This window comes from Chiloscyllium plagiosum, unplaced genomic scaffold, assembly GCF_037043375.1.
Source record: "Chiloscyllium plagiosum isolate Xiang-an unplaced genomic scaffold, Cpla_swu_hap1 HiC_scaffold_7, whole genome shotgun sequence".
Classification (NCBI taxonomy): Eukaryota; Metazoa; Chordata; class Chondrichthyes; order Orectolobiformes; family Hemiscylliidae; genus Chiloscyllium; species Chiloscyllium plagiosum.
This window is the reverse complement of record NW_028270145.1, coordinates 119990315-120015636: the sequence shown is the minus strand read 5'-3', so window position 1 is coordinate 120015636 and position 25322 is coordinate 119990315. Positions and strand designations below refer to the sequence as shown.

Genomic DNA, 25322 nt, shown 5'->3' with positions numbered 1-25322 from the left:
GTGTGGGAGTGTACCCCTGTGAGGTTCAGTGTGTGTGGGACTGTACCCCAGTGAGGGTCAGTGTGTGTGGGACTGTACCCCAGTGAGGTTCAGTGTGTGTGGGACTGTACCCCAGTGAGGGTCAGTGTGTGGGTCTGTACCCCAGTGAGAGTCAGTATGTGTGGGAGTGTACCCCTGTGAGAGTCAGTGTGTGTGGGAGTGTACCCCAGTGAGGGTCAGTGTATGTGGGACTGTACCCCAGTGAGGGTCAGTGTATGTGGGAGTGTACCCCAGTGAGAGTCAGTGTGTGTGGGACTGTACCCCAGTGAGAGTCAGTGTGTGTGGGAGTATACCCCAGTGAGAGTCAGTGTGTGTGGGACTGTACCCCAGTGAGAGTCAGTGTGTGTGGGAGTGTACCCCAGTGAGAGTCAGTGTGTGTGGGACTGTACCCCAGTGAGAGTCAGTGTGTGTGGGAGTGTACCCCAGTGAGCGTCAGTGTGTGTGGGACTGTACCCCAGTGAGGGTCAGTGTGTGGGGAACTGTACCCCAGTGAGAGTCAGTGTGTGTGGGAGTGTACCCCAGTTAGGGTCAGTGTGTGTGGGACTGTACCCCAGTGAGAGTCAGTGTGTGTGGGAGTGTACCCCAGTGAGAGGCAGTGTGTGTGGGACTGTACCCCAGTGAGAGTCAGTGTGTGTGGGAGTGTACCCCAGTGAGGGTCAGTGTGTGTGGGAGTGTACCCCAGTGAGGGTCAGTGTGGGTGGGAGTTTTCCCCAGTCAGAGTCAGTGTGTGTGGGAGTGTACCCCAGTGAGAATCAGTGTGTGTGGGAGTGTACCCCAGTGGGAGTCAGTGTGTTTAGGACTGTACCCCAGTGAGGGTCAGTGTGTGTGAGGGTCAGTGTGTGTGTGGGAGTGTACCCCAGTGAGAGTCAGTGTGTGTGGGAGTGTACCCCAGTGGGAGTCAGTGTGTTTACGACTGTACCCCGGTGAGGGTCAGTGTGTGTGTGGGAGTGTACCCCAGTGAGAGTCAGTGTGTGTGAGAGTGTACCCCAGTGAGAGTCAGTGTGTGTGGGACTGTACCCCAGTGAGAGTCAGTGTGTGTGGGACTGTACGCCAGTGAGGGTCAGTGTGTGTGGGAGTGTACCCCAGTGAGAGTCACTGTGTGTGGGAGTGTACCCCAGTGAGGGTCAGTGTGCGTGGGAGTGTACCCCAGTGAGAGTCAGTGTATGTGGGACTGTACCCCAGTGAGATTCAGTGTGTGTGGGAGTGTACCCCAGTGAGAGTCAGTGTGTGTGGGTCTGTACCCCAGTGAGAGTCAGTGTGTGTGGGAGTGTACCCCAGTTAGGGTCAGTGTGTGTGGGACTGTACCCCAGTGAGAGTCAGTGTGTGTGGGAGTGTACCCCAGTGAGAGTCAGTGTGTGTGGGACTGTACCCCAGTGAGAGTCAGTGTGTGTGGGAGTGTACCCCAGTGAGAGTCAGTGTGTGTGGGACTGTACCCCAGTTAGGGTCAGTGTGTGTGGGAGTGTACCCCAGTGAGAGTCAGTGTGTGTGGGACTGTACCCCAGTTAGGGTCAGTGTGTGTGGGAGTGTACCCCAGTGAGAGTCAGTGTGTGTGGGAGTGTACCACAGTGAGAGTCAGTGTGTGTGGGACTGTACCGCAGTGAGAGTCAGTGTGTGTGGGAGTGTACCCCAGTGAGAGTCAGTGTGTATGGGAGTGTACCCCAGTGAGAGTCAGTGTGTGTGGGACTGTACCCCAGTGAGAGTCAGTGTGTGTGGGAGTGTACCCCAGTGAGGGTCAGTGTGTGTCGGACTGTACCCCAGTTAGGGTCAGTGTGTGTGGGAGTGTACCCCAGTGAGAGTCAGTGTGTGTGGGACTGTACCCCAGTGAGAGTCAGTGTGTGTGGGAGTGTACCCCAGTGAGGGTCAGTGTGTGTGGGAGTGTACCCCAGTGAGAGTCAGTGTGTGTGGGACTGTACCCCAGTTAGGGTCAGTGTGTGTGGGAGTGTACCCCAGTGAGAGTCAGTGTGTGTGGGACTGTACCCCAGTTAGGGTCAGTGTGTGTGGGACTGTACCCCAGTGAGAGTCAGTGTGTGTGGGACTGTACCCCAGTGAGAGTCAGTGTGTGTGGGACTGTACCCCAGTGAGAGTCAGTGTGTGTGGGAGTGTACCCCAGTGAGAGTCAGTGTGTGTGGGAGTGTACCCCAGTTAGGGTCAGTGTGTGTGGGAGTGTACCCCAGTGAGAGTCAGTGTATGGGGGACTGTACCCCAGTGAGAGTCAGTGTGTGTGGGAGTGTACCCCAGTGAGAGTCAGTGTGTGTGGGAGTGTACCCCAGTGAGAGTCAGTGTGTGTGGGAGTGTACCCCAGTGAGAGTCAGTGTGTGTGGGAATGTACCGCAGTGAGGGTCAGTGTGTGTGGGAGTGTACCCCAGTGAGAGTCAGTGTGTGTGGGAGTGTACCCCAGTGAGAGTCAGTGTGTGTGGGAGTGTACCGCAGTGAGGGTCAGTGTGTGTGGGAGTGTACCCCAGTGAGAGTCAGTGTGTGTGGGAGTGTACCCCAGTGAGAGTCAGTGTGTGTGGGAATGTACCGCAGTGAGGGTCAGTGTGTGTGGGAGTGTACCCCAGTGAGAGTCAGTGTGTGTGGGAGTGTACCCCAGTGAGAGTCAGTGTGTGTGGGAATGTACCGCAGTGAGGGTCAGTGTGTGTGGGAGTGTACCCCAGTGAGAGTCAGTGTGTGTGGGAGTGTACCCCAGTGAGAGTCAGTGTGTGTGGGAGTGTACCCCAGTGAGAGTCAGTGTGTGTGGGAGTGTACCCCAGTGAGGGTCAGTGTGTGAGGGAGTGTACCCCAGTGAGGGACAGTGTGTGTGGGAGTGTACCCCAGTGAGAGTCAGTGTGTGTGGGACTGTACCGCAGTGAGGGTCAGTGTGTGTGGGAGTGTACCCCAGTGAGAGTCAGTGTGTGTGGGAGTGTACCCCAGTGAGAGTCAGTGTGTGTGGGAGTGTACCCCAGTGAGAGTCAGTGTGTGTGGGAGTGTACCCCAGTGAGGGTCAGTGTGTGAGGGAGTGTACCCCAGTGAGAGTCAGTGTGTGTGGGAGTGTACCCCAGTGAGAGTCAGTGTGTGTGGGAGTGTACCCCAGTGAGAGTCAGTGTGTGTGGGAGTGTACCCCAGTGAGTGTCAGTGAACGTGGGAGTGTACCCCAGTGAGAGTCAGTGTGTGTGGGAGTGTACCCCAGTGAGAGTCAGTGTGTGGGAGTGTACCCCAGTGAGGGACAGTGTGTGAGGGAGTGTACCCCAGTGAGAGTCAGTGTGTGTGGGAGTGTACCCCAGTGAGAGTCAGTGTGTGGGAGTGTACCCCAGTGAGAGTCAGTGTGTGTGGGAGTGTACCCCAGTGAGAGTCAGTGTGTGTGGGTGTGTACCCCAGTGAGAGTCAGTGTGTGTGGGAGTGTACCCCAGTGAGGGTCAGTGTGTGTGGGAATGTAACCCAGTGAGGGTCAGTGTGTGAGGGAGTGTACCCCAGTGAGAGTCAGTGTGTGTGGGAGTGTACCCCAGTGAGAGTCAGTGTGTGTGGGTGTGTACCCCAGTGAGAGTCAGTGTGTGTGGGAGTGTACCCCAGTGAGAGTCAGTGTGTGTGGGTGTGTACCCCAGTGAGAGTCAGTGTGTGTGGGTGTGTACCCCAGTGAGGGTCAGTGTGTGTGGGACTGTACCCCAGTGAGGGTCAGTGTGTATGGGAGTGTACCCCAGTGAGGGTCAGTGTGTGTGGGAATGTAACCCAGTGAGGGTCAGTGTGTGAGGGAGTGTACCCCAGTGAGAGTCAGTGTGTGTGGGACTGTACCCCAGTGAGAGTCAGTGTGTGGGGGAGTGTACCCCAGTGAGAGTCAGTGTGTGTGGGAGTGTACCCCAGTGAGGGTCAGTGTGTGGGGGAGTGTACCCCAGTGAGAGTCAGTGTGTGTGGGAGTGTACCCCAGTGAGGGTCAGTGTGTGTGGGAGTGTACCCCAGTGAGGGTCAGTGTGTGTGGGAGTGTACCCCAGTGAGGGTCAGTGTGTGTGGGAGTGTACCCCAGTGAGGGTCAGTGTGTGTGGGAGTGTACCCCAGTGAGGGTCAGTGTGTGTGGGAGTGTACCCCGGTTGGTTTGGGGAGAGTTCCAGGGCCTGATGTTGTCGTTGTGTCTGTTTCAGATGAAACCTCCTTCGAGGCGGGTATCCGGGTACAGATCCACAGTCCAAGTGAGCCACCCTACATCCATCAGCTGGGGTTTGGAGTGCCCCCAGGATTCCAGACCTTCGTGTCCTGTCAGGAACAAAGGGTATTTCTAACAATATCATGGAATGGTCACAGTGCTGAGGCCGATAGGCCTATTATCTCTGTGCTGGCTCATAGTGTCAAGCATTCACTCGCTGGTACTGTCCCACCTTTGAGCTGTAACCCTGCAGTTTGAGCCTTTTTAATTCACCATCTCTTTCCCATTCCCATCCCCGAGTGAACCTGCCTTGGCCACACTCTCAGACAGAGGATCCCAGACCTTTCCCACCAAGGGAGGAATTTTCCTCCTGTCACTTTCCCACTAAATCTGTGTCCTTGATCCTTCCCAAAAATGGGAATACTATCCGTGATTCTCTGTTCTCTCCTCTTAGACTTTCTCCTAGAGTTCCCCAGCCACATCTATAGTTCACCAATCTGCCTTCCGGAATTCCTAATCTCTGGATTGTTTCCTGTCAGTCTCCTGGGAATGCCTTTCAATCTTCATTCCTACAGTTCCTGAAGCATTGTGCAGTAACCGACAGTGTAGAGGGAGCTTTACTCTGTATGTAACCCCGTGCTGTCCCTGTCCTGGGAGTGTTTGATGGGGGCACAGTGTAGAGGGAGCTTTACTCTGTATGTAACCCCGTGCTGTCCCTGTCCTGGGAGTGTTTGATGGGGGACAGTGTAGAGGGAGCTTTACTCTGTATGTAACCCCGTGCTGTCCCTGTCCTGGGAGTGTTTGATGGGGGGACAGTGTAGAGAGAGCTTTACTCTGTATGTAACTCCGTGCTGTCCCTGTCCTGGGAGTGTTTGATGGAGACAGTGTAGAGGGAGCTTTACTCTGTATGTAACCCCGTGCTGTCCCTGTCCTGGGAGTGTTTGATGGGGACAGTGTAGAGGGAGCTTTACTCTGTATGTAACTCCGTGCTGTCCCTGTCCTGGGAGTGTTTGATGGGGACAGTGTAGAGAGAGCTTTACTCTGTATCTAACCCCGTGCTGTCCCTGTCCTGGGAGTGTTTGATGGGGACAGTGTAGAGGAAGCTTTACTCTCTATCTAACCCCATACTGTCCCTGTCCTGGGGTGTTTGATGTGGGACAGTGTAGAGGGAGCTTTACTCTGTATCTAACCCTGTGCTGTCCCTGTCCTGGGAGTGTTTGATGGGGGGACAGTGTAGAGGGAGCTTTACTCTGTATCTAATCCCGGGCTGTCCCTGTCCTGGGAGTGTTTGATGGGGACAGTGTAGAGAGAGCTTTACTCTGTATCTAACCCCGTGCTGTCCCTGTCCTGGGAGTGTTTGATGGGGACAGTGTAGAGGAAGCTTTACTCTGTATCTAACCCCGTGCTGTCCCTGTCCTGTGAGTGTTTGATGGGGGGACAGTGTAGAGGGAGCTTTACTCTGTATCTAACCCCGTGCTGTCTATGTGGGTGTGTCTGTAGCTGACCTATCTGCCTCCCCCCTGGGGTGAATGTCGCTCTGACCTGAAGACGGATCTCCCTGGCTATCAGGATTACAGTCTGACCGCGTGTCGGATCCAGTGTGAGAAGGAAGCTGTCCTGAGGGAGTGTCACTGCCGCATGGTGCACATGCCAGGTGGGTATATACCCCAGTCAGGGTATAGGGGGAGAGCTCCGTGGTGGTGCCAGCGTGCTCAATGAGTGGGAAGCGAAGAGATACTCAGGGAGGGAGGAGATTTATTGGATGGAGGGGTGGCTGGGCATTTATTACCCATCCCTAATTGCCCAGAGGGCAGTTAAGAGTCAACCACGTCATTGTGGGTCCGGAGTCACGTGTAGGCCAGACCAGGTAAGGATAGCAGTTTCCTTCCTGAAGGACAGTAGTGACCCAGGTGGGTTTTTTCTGACAATCACCAATGGATTCGTGGTCATGATTAAACCCTCAGTGCCAGATTTGTATTGGATTCACATTTCACCAGCTGCCGCAGTGGGATTGATACCTGGGTTCCCAGAGCGTGAGCTGGATCTCTGCATTAACAGTGCAGTGATCATACCCACAAGGCCATCACCTCCTCTTAGGGCCAGGGGTATTTAGGATCAGGGCGTATTTAGGGTTGGAGTTATTTAGGGTCTGGGATATTTAGTGTCAAGGGGTATTTAGGGTCAGAGTTATTTAGGGTCTGGGATATTTAGTGTCACAGAGTATTTAGGATCAGGGGTATTTTGGGTCAGGGGGTATTTAGGGTCAGGAGCTGTTTAGGGTCAGGGATATTTAGGGTGAGGGGCATTTAGGGTCAGGGCATTTAGGGTCTGGTGTGTTTTAGGTCAGGAGGTATTTAGGGCTGGGGTACTTAGGGTCAGGGTGTTTTGGATTAGGAGGGTGTGTTGGGATGGGATGAGTCCCAGGTGGACAGGGCAGTGAGGAAGGCTTTGACACACTGGCCTTCATCAGTCATGGCACTGAATATAGAAGTTGGGAAGTTATGTTGCAGTTATACAGGACGTTGGTGAGGCCGCACTCAGAGTATTGTGTTCAGTTTTGGTCACCTTGCTACAGGAAGGATGTTATTAAACTGGAAAGAGTGTGGAAGAAATTTACAAGGATGTTACCAGGACTCAAGGGCCTGAGTTATTGGGAGAGGGTGAACAATCTAGGACATTTTTCTGTAGAGAGTAGGAGACTGAGGGGGGGAATCTTATAGAGGTGTATAAGATCATGAGAGGCATGGATAGGGTGAATGCACTCAGTCTTTTCCCCAGGGTTGGGGAATCGCGGACTAGAGGGCATCAGGTTAAGGTTAGAGGGGAAAGAATAAAAGGGAACCTGAGGGGCAACGTTTTTACACAGAGGGTGGTGCGCATATGGAATGAGCTGCCAGGGGAAGTGGTTGAGGCGGGTCCACTAACAACATTTAAAAGGCATTTGGACAACTAGAACATATAGAACATAGACCATAGAACATTCCAGCGCAGTACAGGCCCTTCGGCCCTCGATGTTGCGCTGCCCTGTCATACTAATCTGAAGCCCATCCCACCTACACTATTCCATGTACGTCCATATGCCTGTCCAATGACAACTTAAATGTACTTAAACTTGGTGAATCTACTACCGTTGCAGACAGAGCATTCCATACCCTTACTACTCTCTGAGTAAAGAAACTACCTCTGACATCTGTCTTATACCTATCTCCCCTCACTTTAAAGTTGTGTCCCCTCGTGTTTGCCGTCCCCGTACTTGGAAAAAGGCTCTCCCTGTCCACCCTATCTAACCCTCTGATTATCTTGTGTATCTCAATTAAGTCACCTCTCAACCTTCTTCTCTCTAACGAGAACAGCCTCAAGGCCCTCAGCCTTTCCCCATAAGACCTTCCCTCCATACCAGGCAACATCCGAGTAAATCTCCTCTGCACCCTTTCCAAAACTTCCACATCCTTCTTATAATGCGGTGGCCAGAACTGTACACAATCCTCCAAGTGCGGCCACACCAGAGTTTTGTACAGCTGCAGCATAACCTCATGGCTCCGGAACTCGGTCCCTCCATTAATAAAGGCCAAAACACTGTGTGTCTTCTTAACAACCCTATCAACCTGGGTGGCAACCAATACATGGATAGGAAAGGATTAGAAGGATATGGGCCAACTGCAGGGAAATGGGGTTAGAGTGGATGGGTATTTTGGTCGGCATGGACCAGTTTGGGGAGAAGGGCCTATCTCCGTGCTGTAGGGGTCTGGGACTGTACAAGCTGTGAAGGGAGGGTGTCTGTTAGAAAGCTGCAAGTTCCTCTGAGCTGTGCACAGTCAGTGAGGGAACAGGAAGCGGAGATCTCTGGCGGTGGGGAATGGTGAGGGGATGTGTTTTGCCTGAGGTTTGAAATGTGAGAGTTAGCTGGGTTTATGTTTGTATCACTGCTGCAGGTACTGAGGCAGTCTGTAACCCGGAGCAGTACATGGAGTGTGCTGACAGGATCCTGGGTAAGTGACTTCAAACTGAACTAACACTGACTCATCGGATCAACAATGGGAGGCCATTCAGTCCAGCAGGGCCGTGCTATCACTCTGAGGGACAATTCGATTAATCCCCACAGCCTGACAGACTTGCCCAGTCTCTCTCTCTCTCTCTCTCTCTCTCTCTCTCTCCCCCCCCTCCTCTCTCCTCGAGAGTGTTCCCCATGCAGCAACAGGCCAGGCCAGGATACAGTGTTCAGGTGGTCAGGTCAGCGACAGAGAGAGAGAGAGAGAGAGAGAGAGCCCTCAATCACTCCCCCCTTCAAACTCTCACCACCCTCCGCCCAACATTAACATTGCCCTCCCTCCTCTGACCCCCCTCATTGACAAATACACTCATTCTCACTCCCCCCCCTGACCTGCCCTGACTAGACCCCAACACCTGTCTCCCTGTGACTCAGAGCTCCCCCCCTTCATTGCCCCAGCACCATCTGAATTAGCTTCCTCCCAACCCTCAGCCTCTCACCCTCACCCCCTCACTCCCTCACCACCCTCACCCCCTCACCCTCAGACCCGCACCCTCACAACCTCACCCCTCACCCTCAGACACGCACCCTCACACCCCTCACCCCCTCACCCTCAGACCCGCACCCTCACACCCCTCACCCCCTCACACCCCTCACCCCCTGCACTCTCGCACGCCTCACCCCCTCACACCCCTCACCCCTTCACACCCCTCACCCCCCTCCCCGCACCCTCACACCCCTCACCCCCTCACTCCCTCACCCCCTCACTCCCCTCATCCCCTCACCCTCAGACCTGCTCCCTCACACCCCTCACCCTCCTCCCCGCACCCTCATACCCCTCACCCCCTCACTCCCTCACCCCCTCACACCCCTCACCCCCTCACCCTCAGACCTGCACCCTCACACCCCTCACCCCCTCACACCCCTCACACCCTCACACTCACCCCCTGACTCTGAGTCCCTCACCTGCTTTCCTCCACTCCCTCATCTCCTCATGCACCCCCACCCCCACCCTCAGCCTCTTGCTGTCTCGGAGGGATTTTGTGATTTACGTCCACTTCCCCGAATTGCAGCTGGTGCTGGAATGTGGAGATGGGGCGTGTCGCCCTCACCCCCACAACCTGTTTCTGGAACATTCTCTCTGGAGAAGCTGGGAACTGAATCCCAGCCAGATACATGGGGCTCCAGTGTGGCTCCCTCCTGTTGGAACTGATACCTTACCTCCACCTCCTCTCCTCCTCCTCTCCCTAATCTCCCTCGATCTGTGATCCACTGGGATCCTGCTGGCCTTGGAGCCAAACGCTCGGTGACATTAAACAACTCTCCCTTTAAATTGCCCCTTTAACCCTCTCCCCCCGAAGGAGAGCAGTCCCAGAGTCTCCAGTCTCTCCACATTCACTGACCTCCCTCATCTGGGTCCCATTCGAGTGAATCTCCTCCACACGCTCCCCAAGACCCAGACATACCCCCAAAGGTGTGAGGCGCAGGAATCGAAGGGTTGAGATTTCATTCTGACAGTCGGAAGAGGGACTGCTGTCAGCTTTGTGAGCCTGACTGGGGAGGGAGCTCCCTCAGAGGCTGGTCCCACCACCCTCAGGGACTGGCGTAGGGCTGGAGAAATGGACCTCCTCAGCTCTCGGGGATGTCACTCCAGCTGTTTGATTTCAGATGGGGCCCTCAGCCCATCGGCCTGGCACTGGGAGACAGCAGTAACTTCTCTTGGTGAGTCATGTTTTCAAAGTAATCCCCACTGTACACCATGGCTGCTGAACCCCCACAGAGACCAGGAGCCACAAGTCCTCTGACCTCTGCCACAGGGAATGGACTTCCTCAACATTACAGATACCCAGCCCCATTACAGCATTGGCTTTCCCAGAGGACCCACCAGACACAGAATCACCTCCTGGAATGGTAGTCAATTCCACACATTCAAAACTCCAAGAATTCCAGAGGGGAGGGGAGAGGGACAGCCCTTGACATCAAGGCTGCATTCGACCGAGTGTGGCATCACGGAGCCCTGGCTAAACTGGGATCAGTGGGTATCAGGGGGCAAACTCTCTGCTGGTTAGAGTCATACCTGGCACAGAGGAAGATGGTTGTGGTTGTTGGAGGGTCAGTCATCTCAGCTCCAGGACATCTCTGCAGGAGTCCCTCAGGGGAGTGTCCTAGACCCAACCATCTTCAGCTGCTTCATCAATGACCTTCCCTCCATCAGAAGGTCAGAAGTGGGGATGGTCCCCGATGATTACACAATGTTCAGCACCATTCACCACTCCTCAGGTACAGGAGCAGTCCATGTTCAAATGCAGCAAGATCTGGACAATATCCAGGTTTGATCTAAAAAGAGAACGAGATGGAAGACAGTTCATTATAGGCCAGTTAGCTTCACATTTGTTTTAGGGAAAATGTTAGACTCTATTCTAATGGATGTAATATCAGAACATTTATAAATATATAAGGTGATCAAGCAAATCAGCAGAGCTCTATGAAGGGGAAATAATAAGACCATGTGAACATAAGATATAGGAACAGAATTAGACTATTCGGCCCATCAAGCAGGGGGATGGGAACCTAAATTGTAGTTGGAGTATACAGGAGGTTGAGATGAGTGAGGTCAGAAGTAGGATTTCAAGGTCACAAGAAGGCACTGGCAAGCAAGACGTTGGTCTGAAATGTGAGTACTTCAACACCAGGAGCATCTGGAATAAGGTGGGTGATGTTGCAGCATGGGTTGGTACCTGGGACTTTGATGTTGTGGCCATTTCAGAAACATGGCGAGAGGAGTCCCAGGAATGGTTGTTTCATAAGTTCAGAGAGGATGGTAAAAGAGGGAGTGGTATGGTTTTGTTATTCAAGGACAGTATTACGGTGGCAGAAAGGACATTTGAGGACCCGTCTACTGAGGTAGTATGGGCTGAGGTTAGAAACAGGAAAGGAGAGGTCACCCTGTTGGGAGTTTTCTATAGGCCTCTGAATAGTTCCAGAGATGTAGAGGAAAGGATAGCAAAGATGATTCTGGATAGGAGCACGAGAAACAGGGTAGTTGTTATGGAGGACTTTAACTTTCCAAATATTGACTGGAAATACTATAGTACGTGTACTATAGATGGGTCAGTTTTTGTCCAATGTGTGCAGGATGGTTTCCTGACACAGTATATAGACAGGCCAACAAGGGCAAGGCCACATTGGATTTGGTACTGGGTAATGAGCTGACCAGGTGTTAGATTTGGAGGGAGGTGAGCACTTTGCTGAAAGTGACCACAATTCAGCTATGTTTACTTTAGTGTTGGAAAGAGGTAGGTATATACCGCAGGGCAACAGTTACAGCTGGGGGAAAGGCAGTTACGATGTATTTAGGCAAGATTTAAGATGTATAAGATGGGGAAGGAAACTGCAGGGGATGGGCACAATTGAAATGTGGAGCTTATTCAAGGAACAGCTCCTGTGTGTCCTTGATAAGTATGTACCTGTCAGGCAGGGAGGAAGTGGTTGAGCGAGGGAGCCGTGGTTTACTAAAGAAGTTGAATGTCTTGTAAAGAGGAAGAAGAAGGCTTATGTTAGAATGAGATGTGAAGGCTCAGTTAGGGAGCTTGAGAGTTACAGGTTAGTCAGGAAGAACCTAAAGTGAGAGCTAACAAGAGCCAGGAGGGGACATGAAAAATTGTTGATGGATAGGATCAAGAAAAACCCTAAGGATTTCTATAGGTATATCAGGAATAAAAGAATGATGAGAGTAAGGTTACAGTCAAGCAAAGACAGTAGAGGGAAGTTATGTGTGGAGTCCAAGGAGATAGGGGAAGTGCTAAATAAATATTTTTTGTTAGTATTCACACTGGAAAATGACAATGTTGTTGAGGAGAATACTGAGATACAGGCCACTCGATGTTAGCAAGGAGGAGGTGTTAGCAATTCTGGAAAGTGTGAGAATAGATAAGTCCCCTGGGCTGGGTGGGATTTATCCTCAGATTCTCTGGGCAGTCAGGGAGGAGATTGCAGAGCCTTTGGCTTTGATCTTTACGTTGTGTAAAGGAATAATGCCAGAAGTCTGGAGGATAGCAAATGTTGTCCCCTTGTTCAAGAAGGGGAGTAGAGACAACTCTGGTAATTATAGACCAGTGAGCCTTACTTTAGTTGTGGGTATACTGTTGGAAATGGTTATGAGAGATAGGATTTATAATCATCTAGAGAAGAATAAGTCGGTTGGGGTAGTCAACACGGTTTTGTGAAGGGTAGGTCGTGCCTCACAAACCTTATTGAGTTCTTTGAGAAGGTGACCAAACAGGTGGATGAAGGTAAAGCCGTTGATGTGGTGTATATAGATTTCAGTAAGGCGTTTGATACGGTTCTCCACGTTAGGCTATTGCACAAAATACAGAGGCATGGGATTGAGGGTGATTATTGGAAGGCTGTTCTCGTTAGAGAGAAGAAGGTTGAGAGGTGACTTAATAGAGACATATAAGATAATCAGAGGGTTAGATAGGGTGGACAGGGAGAGCCTTTTTCCTCGGATGGTGATGGCTAGCATGAGGGGACATAGCTTTAAATTGAGGGATGATAGATATAGGACAAATGTCAGAGGTAGTTTCTTTACTCAGAGAATAGTAGAGGCAAGGAACACACTGACTGTAACAGTAGTAGACTCACCAACTTTAAGGGCATTTAAATGGTCATTGGATAAATATATGGATGAGAATGGAATAGCGTAGGATAGATGGGCTTCAGATCGGTTCCACAGGTAGGTGCAACATCGAGGGCTGAAGGGCCTGTACTGCGCTGGAATGTTCTAGGTTCTAAGTCTGCTCTGCCATTCAATCATGGTTGATATGTTTCTCAACTCAATGACCTTGGCCTCCACAGCCCTCTGCAGCAATGAGTCCCACAGAGTCCCCCACCCTCTGCATGAAGAAATTCCTCCCCATCTTAAGAGTTGTCCCTTCACTTTGAGGTTGTACCCTCAGATCCTAGTCTCACCTACTGGCAGAAACATCTTCACATCGACTGTACTCTGGCCTCTCAGTACAGTATTCTGTATGCTTCAGTTAGATCCCTCTCATCCTCCTATACTGTATCGAGTACAGACCCAGAGTCTTCAGCTGCTCCTCATACAACAAGCCCTTCATCCCCAGGATCATTCCTGTAAACCCCCCCCCGGACTCCCTCCATCACCAGCACACCATAGATACGGGGCCCAAAACTGCTCTCAATGTTCCAAATGCAGTCTGATTCGAGCCTTATACAATCTCAACAGTACATCTCTGCTCTTGTACTCTAGCCCTATTGACGTGAATGTTAACATTGCATTTGTCTTCCTAACTACCAACAGAATTGTATGTTAACCTTAAGAGAATCCTGAACTCGGAACTCCAAATCCATTTATGTCTCAGATTTAGAGTCATAGAGTCATGGAGATGTACAGCACGGAAACAGACCCTTCGGTCCAACACGTCCATGCTGACTAGATATCCTAAATTAATCTAATTTCATTTGCCAGCACCTGGCCCATGTCCCTCCAAACCCTTCCTAATCATATACCCATCCAGATGCCTCTTAAATGTTGTAATTGTACCAGCCTCCACCATTTCCTCTGGCAGCTCATTCCATACACGTACCACCCTCTGTGTGAAAACGTTGCCCCTTAGGTCTCTTTTATATCTTTCCCCTCTCACCCTAAACCTATGCCCTCCCCAACCCCAGGAAAAGACTTTGTCTATTTACCCTATCCGTGCCCCTCATGATTTTGTAAACCTCTATAAGGTCACCCCTTAGTCTCCGACGCTCCAGGGAAAACAGCCCCAGCCTGTTCAGCCTCTCCCTGTAGCTCAGATCCTCCAACCCTGGCAACATCCTTGTAAATCTTTTCTGAACCCTTTCAAGTTCCACAACATCTTTCCGATAGGAAGGAGACCAGAATTGCACGCAATATTCCAAAAGTGGCTGAACCAATGTCCTGTACAGTCACAATATGTCCTCCCAACTCCTGTACTCAATACTCTGACCAATAAAGGAAAGCATACCAAACGCCTTCTTCACTATCCTATCTACCTGCGACTCCACTTTCAAGGAGCTATGAACCTGCACTTCAAGGTCTCTTTGTTCAGCAACACTCCCTAGAACCTTACCATTAAGTGTATAAGTCCTGCTAAGATTTGCTTTCCCAAAATACAGGACATTTATCTGAATTAAACTCCATCTGTCCCTCCTCAGCCCATTGACCCATCTGTTCTAAATCCTGTTGTACTCTAAGGTAACCTTCTTCGCTGTCCACTACACCTCCAATTTTGGTGTCATCTGCAAACCAACTAACTATTCCTTTTATGTTCATATCCAAATCATTTATATAAATGAAGAAAAGTAGTGGACCCAGCACCGATCCTTATAGCATACCACTGGTCACAGGCCTCCGGTCTGAAAAGCACCACGTTTGCCAATCTCCAGTCTTCCGGCACCTCACCTGTGACTATCGATGATACAAATATCTCAGCAAGAGGCCCAGCAATCATTTCCCAAGCTTCCCACAGAGTTCTAGGGTACACCTGATGAGGTCCTGGGGATTTATCCACTTTTCTGCATTTTAAGACATCCAGCACCTCCTCCTCTGTAATATGGACATTTTTCAAGATGTCACCATCTACTTCCCTACAGTCTCTATCTTCCATACCTTTCCCCACAGTAAACATTGATGCAAAATACTCATTTAGTATCTTCCCCACCTCCTGCAGTTCCACACATAGATGGCCTTGCTGATCTTTGAGGGGTCCTATTCTCTCCTGAGTTACCCTTTACTCCTTAATGTATTCGTAGAGTCCCTTTGGATTCTCCTTAACCCTATCTGCCCTCCTGATTTCCCTCTTAAGTGTACTCCTGTTATCTTTATACTGTTCTAAGGATTCACTCGATCTATCCTGTCTATACCTGACATATACTTCTTTCTTTTTCTTGACCAAACCCTCAATTTCTCTGGCCATCCAGCATTCCCTACACCTACCAGCCTTGCCTTTCACCCTAATAGGAATGTACAGTCTCTGGAATCTCGTTATCTCATTTTTGAAAGCTTCCCATTTTCCAGCCCTCCCTTTACCTGCGAATATCTGTCTCCAATCGACTCTTGAAAGTTCTTGCCAAATACCGTCAACTTTGGTCTTCCTCTACTTTAGAACTTTAACTTTTAGATCCTGTCTATCCTCTCTCATCACTTTTTAAAATGAATAGAATTATGGTCGCTGGCCCCAAAGTGCTCCCCCACTAACACCTCAGTCACCTGCCCTGCCTTATTTCCCAAGAGTAGGCCAGGTTTGCAGTAGGTACATCCACATACTGAATCAGAAAATTTTCTTGTGCACACTTTTAGAAAGTACACCTCTATTCTTCCGACCAAAGTATATACATAGAACATAGAACAGTACAGCACAGAGCAGGCCCTTCAGCCCACGATGTTGTGCCGACCACTGATCCTCATGTATGCACCCTCAAATTTCTGTGACCATATGCATGTCCAGCAGTCTCTTAAATGTCCCCAATGACCTTGCTTCCACAACTGCTGCTGACAACGCATTCCATGCTCTCTCAACTCTCTGTGTAAAGAACCCACCTCTGACATCCCCTCTATACTTTCCTCCAACCAGCTTAAACCTATGACCCCTCGTGTTAGCCATTTCTGCTCTGGGAAATAGTCTCTGGCTATCTATTCCTCTCATTATCTTGTATACCTCAATTAGGTCCCCTCTCCTCCTCCTTTTCTCCAATGAAAAAAGTCCAAGCTCAGTCAACCTCTCCTTATAAGATAAGCCTCCAGCCCAGGCAGCATCCTGGGAATCCTCCTCTGAACCCTCTCCAAAGCATCCACATCTTTCCTATAATAGGGCGACCAGAACTGGACGCAGTATTCCACGTGCGGTCTAACCAAAGTTTATACAGCTGCAACAAGATCTCACGGCTCTTAAACTCAATACCCCTGTTAATGAAAGCCAAAACACCATATGCTTTCTTAACAACCCTGTCCACTTGGGTGGCCGTTTTAAGGGATCTATGTACCTGCACTCCAAGATCCCTCTGTTCCTCCACACTGCCAAGAATCCTATCCTTAATCCTGTACTCAGCTTTCAAATTCGACCTTCTAAAATGCATTACCTCGCATTTATCCAGGTTGAACTCCATCTGCCACCTCTCAGCCCATCTCTGCATCCTGTCAATGTCCCGCTGCAGCCTACAACAGCCCTCTATACTGTCAACGACACCTCCAACCTTTGTGTCATCTGCAAACTTGCTGACCCATCCTTCAATCCCCTCATCCAAGTCATTAATAAAAATTACAAACAATAGAGGCCCAAGGACAGAACCCTGTGGAACACCACTCACCACAGACTTCCAGACAGATTATTTTCCTTCCACTACCACTCGCTGTCTTCTGTTGGCCAGCCAATTCTGTATCCAGACAGCTATGTTCCCCTGAATCCCATTCCTCCTGACCTTCTGAGGAAGCCTACCATGGGGAACCTTATCAAATGCCTTGCTGAAGTCCATATACACCACATCTACAGCTCGACCTTCATCAATGTTTCTAGTCACATCCTCAAAGAACTCGATAAGGTTTGTGAGGCATGACCTGCCCCTCACAAAGCCGTGTTGACTGTATTTAATCAAGCCATGCTCTCCCAGCTGGTCATAAATCCTATCCCTCAGAATCCTTTCTAACACCTTGCAGACGACAGACGTGAGACTGACTGGTCTGTAATTGCCAGGGATTTCCCTATTTCCTTTCTTGAAGAGAGGAATTACATTTGCCTCTCTCCAGTCCTCAGGTACGACTCCAGTGGAGAGCGAGGATGAAAAGATCTTCGCAAGTGGCGAAGCAATTGCATTTCTCATTTCCCAAAGCAGCCGAGGACAAATCTGGTCCGGGCCTGGCGACTTGTCAACCTTAATGTTTGACAAAATTTTCAGCACATCATTTTCCTCTATCTCTATCCATTTCAGCATGCACACCTGCTCTTCAAAGGTTTCATTCACTACAAGGTCCTTTTCTTTCGTAAAGACAGGAGCAAAAACCTCATTTAGGGCTTCCCCTACCTCCTCAGACTCTATACACAAATTCCCTATGCTATCCCTGATCGGGCCTACCCTTTCTTTGACCATTCTCTTATTCCTCACATAAGTGTAAAATGCCTTTGGATTCTCCCTAATCCGTTCTGCCAAGCCTTTCTCGTGCCCCTTCCTGGCTCTCCTCAGACCATTTTTGAGCTCCTTCCTCACCTGCCTGTAATCCTCTAGAGCTGTATAACCTCACACTTTCCCATATTGTACCCTTTGTCCACTTCTCCTAACCTGTCCAAATCACTCAGTAGCCCCTTCACTTCCTCACCAACACCAGTTCCTCCACCTGTCTTTGTGTCATCTGTAAACTTAGCAACATCCAGAGCGTTAATGTATAATATAAATAGTTGTGGTCCCAACACTGACCCCTACGGAACTCCACTCATCACCGGCTACCACCCTGAAAAAGACCCCTTTATCCCCACTCTCTGCCTTCTGCCAGTCAGCCAATCCTCTATCCATACCAGTACCTTGTCCCTAACACCATGGGCTCTTATCTTATAGAACTTCGAACATAGAGCAATACAGCGCAGAACAGGACCTTTGGCCCTCGATATTGCGCCGACCTATGAACTAATCTAAGCCCATCCCCCTACACTATCCCATCATCATCCATGTGCTTATCCAAGGATTGTTTAAATCTCCCTAATGAGACTGAGTTAACTACATTGGGAGGCAGGGCATTCCACCCCCTTACCACTCTCTGAGTAAAGAACTCACCTCTGGCATCTGTCTTAAATCTATCCCCCCTCAATTTGTAGTTATGCCCTCTCATACATGCTGAAAAAGTCTTTCACTGTCTACCCTATCTAATCCTCTGATCATCTTGTATGTCTCTATCAAATCCCCTCTTAGCCTTCTTCTTTCCAATGAGAACAGACCCAAGTCTCTCAACCTTTCCTCATGAGACCTTCCCTCCAGACCAGGCAACATCCTGGTAAATCTCCTCTGCACTTTTCCCAATGCTTCCACATCCTTCCCGATATATGGGGACCAGAACTGTACACAATATTCCAAGTGTGGCCGCACTAGCGTTTTGTATAGTTGCAGCATGATATTGCGGCTCCGGAACTCAATCCCTCTACCAATGAAACCTAACACACCGTATGCCTTCCTAACAGCACTATCCACCTGGGTGACAACTTTCAGGGATCTATGTATATGGACACCAAGATCCCTCTGCACATCCACACTACCAAGAATCTTTCCATTGACCCAGTACTCTGCCTTCCTGTTATTCTTCCCAAAGTGCATCACCTCACATTTAGCTGCATTGAACTCCATTTGCCACCTCTCAGCCCAATTCTGCAGTTTATCCAAGTCCCCCTGCGACCTGTAACATTCTTCCAAACTGTCCACTACTCCACCGACATAAGTGTCATGATTAGATTACTTACAGTATGGAAACAGGCCCTTCGGCCCAACAAGTCCACACCGACCCTCCGAATAGCAACCCACCCAGACCCATTCCCCTACATTTACCCCTTCACCTAACACTTCGGGCAATTTAGCATGGCCAATTCACCTGACCTGCACATCTTTGGACTGTGGGAGGAAACCGGAGCACCCGGAGGAAACCCACGCAGACATGGGGAGAATGTGCAAACTCCACACAGTCAGTTGCCCAAGGTGGGAATTGAACCTGGATCCCTGGCGCTGTGAGGCAGCAGTCCTAACCACTGAGCCACAGTGCCATCATCTGCAAATTTACTAACCCATCCACTTATGCCTGCGTCTAAGTCATTTATAAAAATGACAAACAGCAGTGGCCCCAAAACAGATCCTTGTGGCACACCACTAGTAACTGGACTCCAGGCTGAATATTTTCCATCAACCACCAGTCGCTGCCTTCTTTCAGAAAGTCAGTTTCTAATCCAAACTGCTAAATCACCCTCAATCCCATGCCTCTGCATTTTCTCTAGCAGCCTACCATGTGGAACCTTATCAAAGGCTTTACTGAAGTCCATGTCTACCACGTCAACTGCCCTACCCTCATCTACATGCTTGGTCACCTTCTCAAAAAACCCAATGAGGTTTGTGAGACACGACCTGCCCTTGACGAAACCATGTTGACTATCTGAAATCAAATTGTTGCTTGCTAGATGATTATAAATCTTATCTCTTATAATCCTTTCCAAAACCTTTCCTACAACAGGCGTAAGGCTCACTGGTCTATAATTACCTGGGTCATCTCTGCTGCCCTTCTTGAACAAGGGCACAATGTTTGCAATCCTCCAGTCCTCTGGTACCAAACCTGTAAACAATGATGACTCAAAGACCAATAGACAATAGGTGCAGGAGTAGGCCATTCGGCCCTTCAAGCCAGCACCACCGTTCATTATGATCATGGCTGATCATCCACAATCAGTATCCTGTTCCTGCCTTATCCCCATAACCCTTGATTCCACTATCTCTAAGAGCTCTATCCAAATCTTTCTTGAAAGTATCCAGAGACTTGGCCTCCACTGCCCTCTGGGGCAGAGCATTCCATACACCCACCACTTTCTGGGTGAAGACGTTTCTCCTCAACTCTGTTCTAAATGGCCTACCCCTTATTTTTAAGCTGTGTCCTCTGGTTCTGGAAGGCCAAGGACTTTCACCAAGGCCAAATGCTCTGCCATCTCCTCTCTAGCTTCCCAGAGAATCCTTGGATAAATCCCATCTGGCCCAGGGGACTTATCTACTTTCATACCTTCTGGAATTGAGTACACCTCCTCCTTACTAACCTCAATCCATTCAAGTCTAATAGACCATCTCTCAGTCTTCTCCTCTAGAATATTCTCCTTTCTTCAACACTTCAACTCCCCCTCCCACTCTGTCAAGGACATGCAGGTCCTGGGCCTCCTCCACCATCAAACTGTTACCACCCAACGTTGGAGGAGGAACGCTTCATTTTCTGCCTTGGGACCCTGCAACCACACAGGATAAATATGGATTTCAACAGCTTCCTCATTTCCCCTCCCCCACGTTATCCCAGTGCCAAGCCTCCAACTCAACACCGCCCTCTGGACCGCCCATCACTGCCCTCTCTGACCTATCACCTTCTCCCTCACCTTCACCCACCTATCACTTTCCCAGCCTGGTTCCCCCAAACCCCACCCCCCTTCCCATTTGTCTCTCAGCCCCCGATCCACAATCCTCATTCCTGATGATGGTCGTATGCCTGAAATGTTGATTCTCCTGCTCCTTGGATGCTGCCTGACCTGCGCTTTTCCAGCACCACTCTGATCCAGGCTCTGATCTCCAGCATCTGCAGTCCTCATTTTCTTCTACTATTCTCCTTTCCCTGAGTGAAAACAGATGAGAAATATTCATTTAGCACCTCCCAATCTCCACAGGGTCCATACTCAACTTCCCACATCTGTCTTTTACTGGCCCTATTCCTACCCTAGTCATCCTTTTATTCCTCACATACCTATATAAAGCTTTAGGGTTCTCCTTTATTCTATTTGCTAAAGACTGCTCGTGTCCTCTCTTTGCTCTTCTTAACCCTCTCTTTAAATCCTTCCCAGCTGATCTGTAACTCTCCATCGCCTCATCTGAACCATCTCGTCTCATCAACACATAAGCCTCTTCGTTCTGCTGAACAAGAGATGCAATTTCTGTAGTGAACCACGGTCCCCTTACCTTATCACTTCCTCCCTGCCTGACAAGGATATACTTATTAAGGAGATTATTTAGCAGCCTCTTGTGCGGCACCTTGTCAAAGACCTTCTGGAAATCCAAACAGATCCTATCCATTGGCTCTCCTTGGTCTAACTTGCTCATTAGCTCTTCCCAGAATTCTACCAGATTTGTTCACGATGACCTCCCCTCGATGATGCCCCTGCTGAGTCAGCCCTAGTTCACCATGCACTTCCAACTACTCCGCAATCTCTTCCTTAATAATGAACTGTACGATCTTCCCAATGACTGGGGACAGGCTTTGTTTCCTGTCTTCTGCCTCCCTCCTTTCTTAAACAGAGTGTTATATTAGACAGTTTCCAGTCGTCTGGGACATTCCTGGCTCCAGTGATTCCTGTAAGATCGTCAGCAATGCCTCTTCAATCTCCCCAGCTCTCTCCTTCAGTCTCTGGGGTGTTGTCCATTTGGTCCAGGTGTTTTATCAACCTTCAGACCTTTCAGCTTCCTCAGCACCTTCTCCTTAGTCATGGCCACTACACTTACCTCTGTCCCCTGATTCTCTTGAATTTCTGATATGCTGTTGGTCTCTTCCACTGTGAAAACTGATGCAAACTACCTATTCAGCTCTCCTTCCATTTCCTCATTCCCATTGGGCAACACAGTGGCTCAGTGGTTAGCACTGCAGCATCACGGCGTCAGGGACCCGGGTTTGATTCCAGCCTCGGGCGACTGTGTGTGTGGAGTTTGCACATTCTCCCCGTGTCTGCGTGGGTTTTCTCTGGGTACTCTGGTTTCCTCCCACAGCTTGAATACATACACCGACAGGTTCAGGAACAGCCCCTTCCCTGCTGCTGTTATTAGACTGCTGAATGGACCTCTCTAACTTCAAATAATGTTGATCTTCCTTTGCCCATCGTGTGTGCAGTGTAACCCTGTGTGCCTCACTCTGTCTAAGTACCCTGTCATCTGTATTTCCTTGTTTACCTAATCTGCATGTACTGTTCATAAAACAAAGGTTTTCATTGAACTTGGGTATATGTGACAACAAGAAATCAAATCAATTCAAATCACAGTCAAATGGTGCAGTTTAGGTGGATTGGCCATGCTAAATTATCCATAGTGTTCAGGGATGTGCAGACTAGGTGGGTTAGCCATGGGGAATGCAGGGTTACAGGGATAGGGTACGGGACCGAATCTGGGTTGGATGCTCTTCAGAGGGTCAGTTCAGACTCAGTGGGCCAAATGGCTTCTTCCTGCAATTTGGGGATTCCATGATTTGATAATAACTACTTTTGTAGCCGAATTTTCCTGCCGTCCAATGTTCACTAAAGAACAAAGAAAATTTACAGCCCAGGAACAGGCCCTTTGGTCCTCCAAGCCTGAGCCGATCCAAATGTACTGCCTAAACCTGTCGCCCAATTCCTAAGCATCTGTATCTCTCTGCTCCCCACCTACTCATGCATCTGTCCAGACACATCTTAAATGAATCTACCGTGCCTGCCTCTACCACCTCTGCTGGCAACGCGTTCCAAACGCCCACCACCCTCTGTATGAAGTACTTGCCACATGTATCCCCCTTAAACTTTCCACCTCTCACCTTGAAAGCATGACCTCTCGTTATTGAATCCTTCACCCTGGGAAAAAGCTTGTCTCTATCCACCCTGTCTACACCCTTCATGATTTTGTAAACCTCAATCAGGTCCTTCCTCAATCTCCTTTTTTCTAATGAAAATAAACCTAATCTACTCAACCTTTCTTCATAGCTAGCACCTTCCATACCAGGCAACATCCTCGTAAACCTTCTCTGCACCCTCTGCAAAGCGTCCCCATCCTTTTGGTAATGTGGCGACCAGAACTGTACACAGTATTCTAAATGCAGCCGAACCAATGTCTTGTACAATTTAACATGACTTGCCAGCTCTTATACTCAATACCCCGTCCGATGAAGGCAAGCATACCATATGCCTTCTTGACCACTCTATCCACCTGTGCAGCAACCTTCAGGATACAATGGACCTGTACTCCCAGATCTATCTGCCCATCAACTTTTCCCAAGGCTCTTCCATTTACTGTATAATTCGCTCTAGAATTAGACTTCCCAAAATGCATCACCTCACATTTGTCTGGATTGAAATCCATCTGCCACTTTTCCGCCCAACTCTCCAGTCTATCTATATCCTCCTGTATTCTCTGACAGACCCTTATACTTTCTGCTACTCCACCAATCTTCGTGTCATCTGCAAACTTGCTGATCAGACCAACAGTGCCCTCTTCCAGATCATTTATGTATATCACAAACAACAGTGGCCCCAACACTGACCCCTGTGGAACACCACTGGTCACCTTTCTCCATTTCGAGAAACCCCCTTCAACTACTACTCTCTGTCTCCTGTTGCACAACCAGTTCTTTATCCACCTGCTAGAACACCCTGTACACCATGTGACTTCACTTTCTCCATTAGTCTACAATGGGGAACCTTATCAAACTCCTTATTAAAGTCCATGTATATGACATCAACAGCCCTTCCTTCATCTATCAACTTGGTCACTTCCTCGAATAACTCTATTAAGTTGGTAAGGCACGATCTCCCCCGCACAAAACCATGTTGCCTATCACTGATAAGCCCATTCTTTTCTAAATATAAATAGATCCTGTCCCTCAGTACCCTCTCGAGCAACTTCCCCACCACCGAGGTCAGGCTCACTGGTCTGTAGTTACCCGGAATATCCCTTCTACCCTTCTTGTACAGGGGAACAACATGAGCAACCCTCCAGTCCTCCGGCATCTCACCTGTATTTAAGGATGCCACAAAGATATCTGTCAGGGACCCAGCCATTTCCTCTCTTGCCTCCCTCAGCAACCTGGGATAGATCCCATCCGGTCCTGGGGATTTGTCCACCTTAATAACCTCTAGTCTACCCAACACATCCTCCCTACTTATGTCACCATGATCCAGACTAACCAAACTTCTATCTCTAATCTCAACACTCATCATGTCCCTCCCCTCAGTGAACACTGATGCAAAGTAATCATTCAGAATCTCACCCATTCTCTCAGGTTCAACACACAGCCTTCCTTCGTTATCCTTTAGTGGACGAATCCTTTCTCTAGTTACCCGCTTGCTTCCTATATAAGAAGAAAATGCTTTGGGATTCTCCTTAATTCTGCTCGCTAAAGATATTTCATGACCCCTTTTAGCTCGCTTGATTTCTCGTTTAAGACTTGTCCTACTCTTCCGATATTCCTCCAAGGCCTGTTCTGTTCTTAGCTGCCTGGACCTTATGTACACTTCCCTTTTCCTTTTGGCTAGTCGTACAATTTCTCCTGTCATCCACGGTTCACTCTTGTCCCTCTCTCTCTGTTACCTTTGGTCTATAACCTGGTGTTGTGTGATATTTAACTCTTACCTTTTCGATATCTCAAAACAAAATTCCTGCAAACTTCCATTTTGTTACTAGTTAGCTGACACTCATATTTCAGCTTCTCCCCACGTATTCAGTTATCCTCTGCTGCTTGTTAAAAGCTCTGGTTTCCCACTCAACTTCACAGCTTTGTCTGCATCATGCTTTGTTTTTATGCTGCCCCTGACTTCCCCTGTCAGCCATGGCTGCCTCATCCTCCCCTTAGAATATTTCTTCTTCCTTGGGATGACGTTCTGCTCTGCCTCCCTAATTATCTCGGAAACTCCTGCCATTGCTGTTCCACCATGTTCCCCACTCGGCTCCCCTTCCAATCAACTCTGGCCAGCTCCTCCCTCATGTCTTTGTAATACCATCACATCTGATTCCAGCCTCTCCCTCACAAACTGCAGGGGGAATTCTATCACATTATAGTCACTGTCCCCTGGGGTTCCTTCACCTTCAGTTCCCTCATCACGTCTGTCTCTTTACACATCACCAAATCCAGAATGACCTGTTGTGGGCTCTACCACAAACTGCTTCAAAAAACCATCTCGTAGACATTCCATAAATTTGTTGACTTGAAATCTGCTACCAACCTGATTTTCCAAGTCTATCTGTTTATTGCTGTCCCTGTACCTGCTGGGCCTGAAATTCGATTTATGACCATTTCCATTCTCTGTGTCCGATTACCTGCCAAATGTATTAAGATTCTTTGAGGTGGTGACAAGCAAAATAGATAAAAGGGGAAAAGGCAGTAGATACATAGTTGGATTTTCTGAAGGCATTCAATAAGGGATATATACCAGATAATGTTACTGTCATACAATATCGTGAGACGGAGGAGTGGACAAAGCGCCATGGGCAGGTACTTTTTTCTATTCACTCAATGGACATGGGGGTCATTGGCTGGGCCCAGCATTCATTTCCTCTCCCTAGTTGCCCCTTGAGGAGGTGGGGATGAGCTGCCTTCTTGAACCGCTGCAGTCCATGTGCTGTGGGTAGACCCACAATGCCCTTAGGGAGGGAATTCCAGGATTCTGACCCAGTGACACTGAAGGAACGGTGATA

At 49.3% G+C, this 25322-nt stretch overlaps 1 protein-coding gene across 1 annotated transcript in view; it reads left to right on the top strand.

Annotated features, from left to right (window-relative positions):
• The window catches only part of LOC148149691 (acid-sensing ion channel 4-A-like), a 254137-nt gene that overhangs the window by 216561 nt on the left and 12254 nt on the right, over window positions 1–25322 (top strand). Inside the window, exons 3-5 of the mRNA XM_087989435.1 lie at window positions 4149–4276; window positions 5651–5804; window positions 8083–8139. Coding sequence (XP_087845561.1) covers window positions 4149–4276; window positions 5651–5804; window positions 8083–8139 — 339 coding nt within the window. The remainder of the gene's footprint in view (window positions 1–4148; window positions 4277–5650; window positions 5805–8082; window positions 8140–25322) is intronic.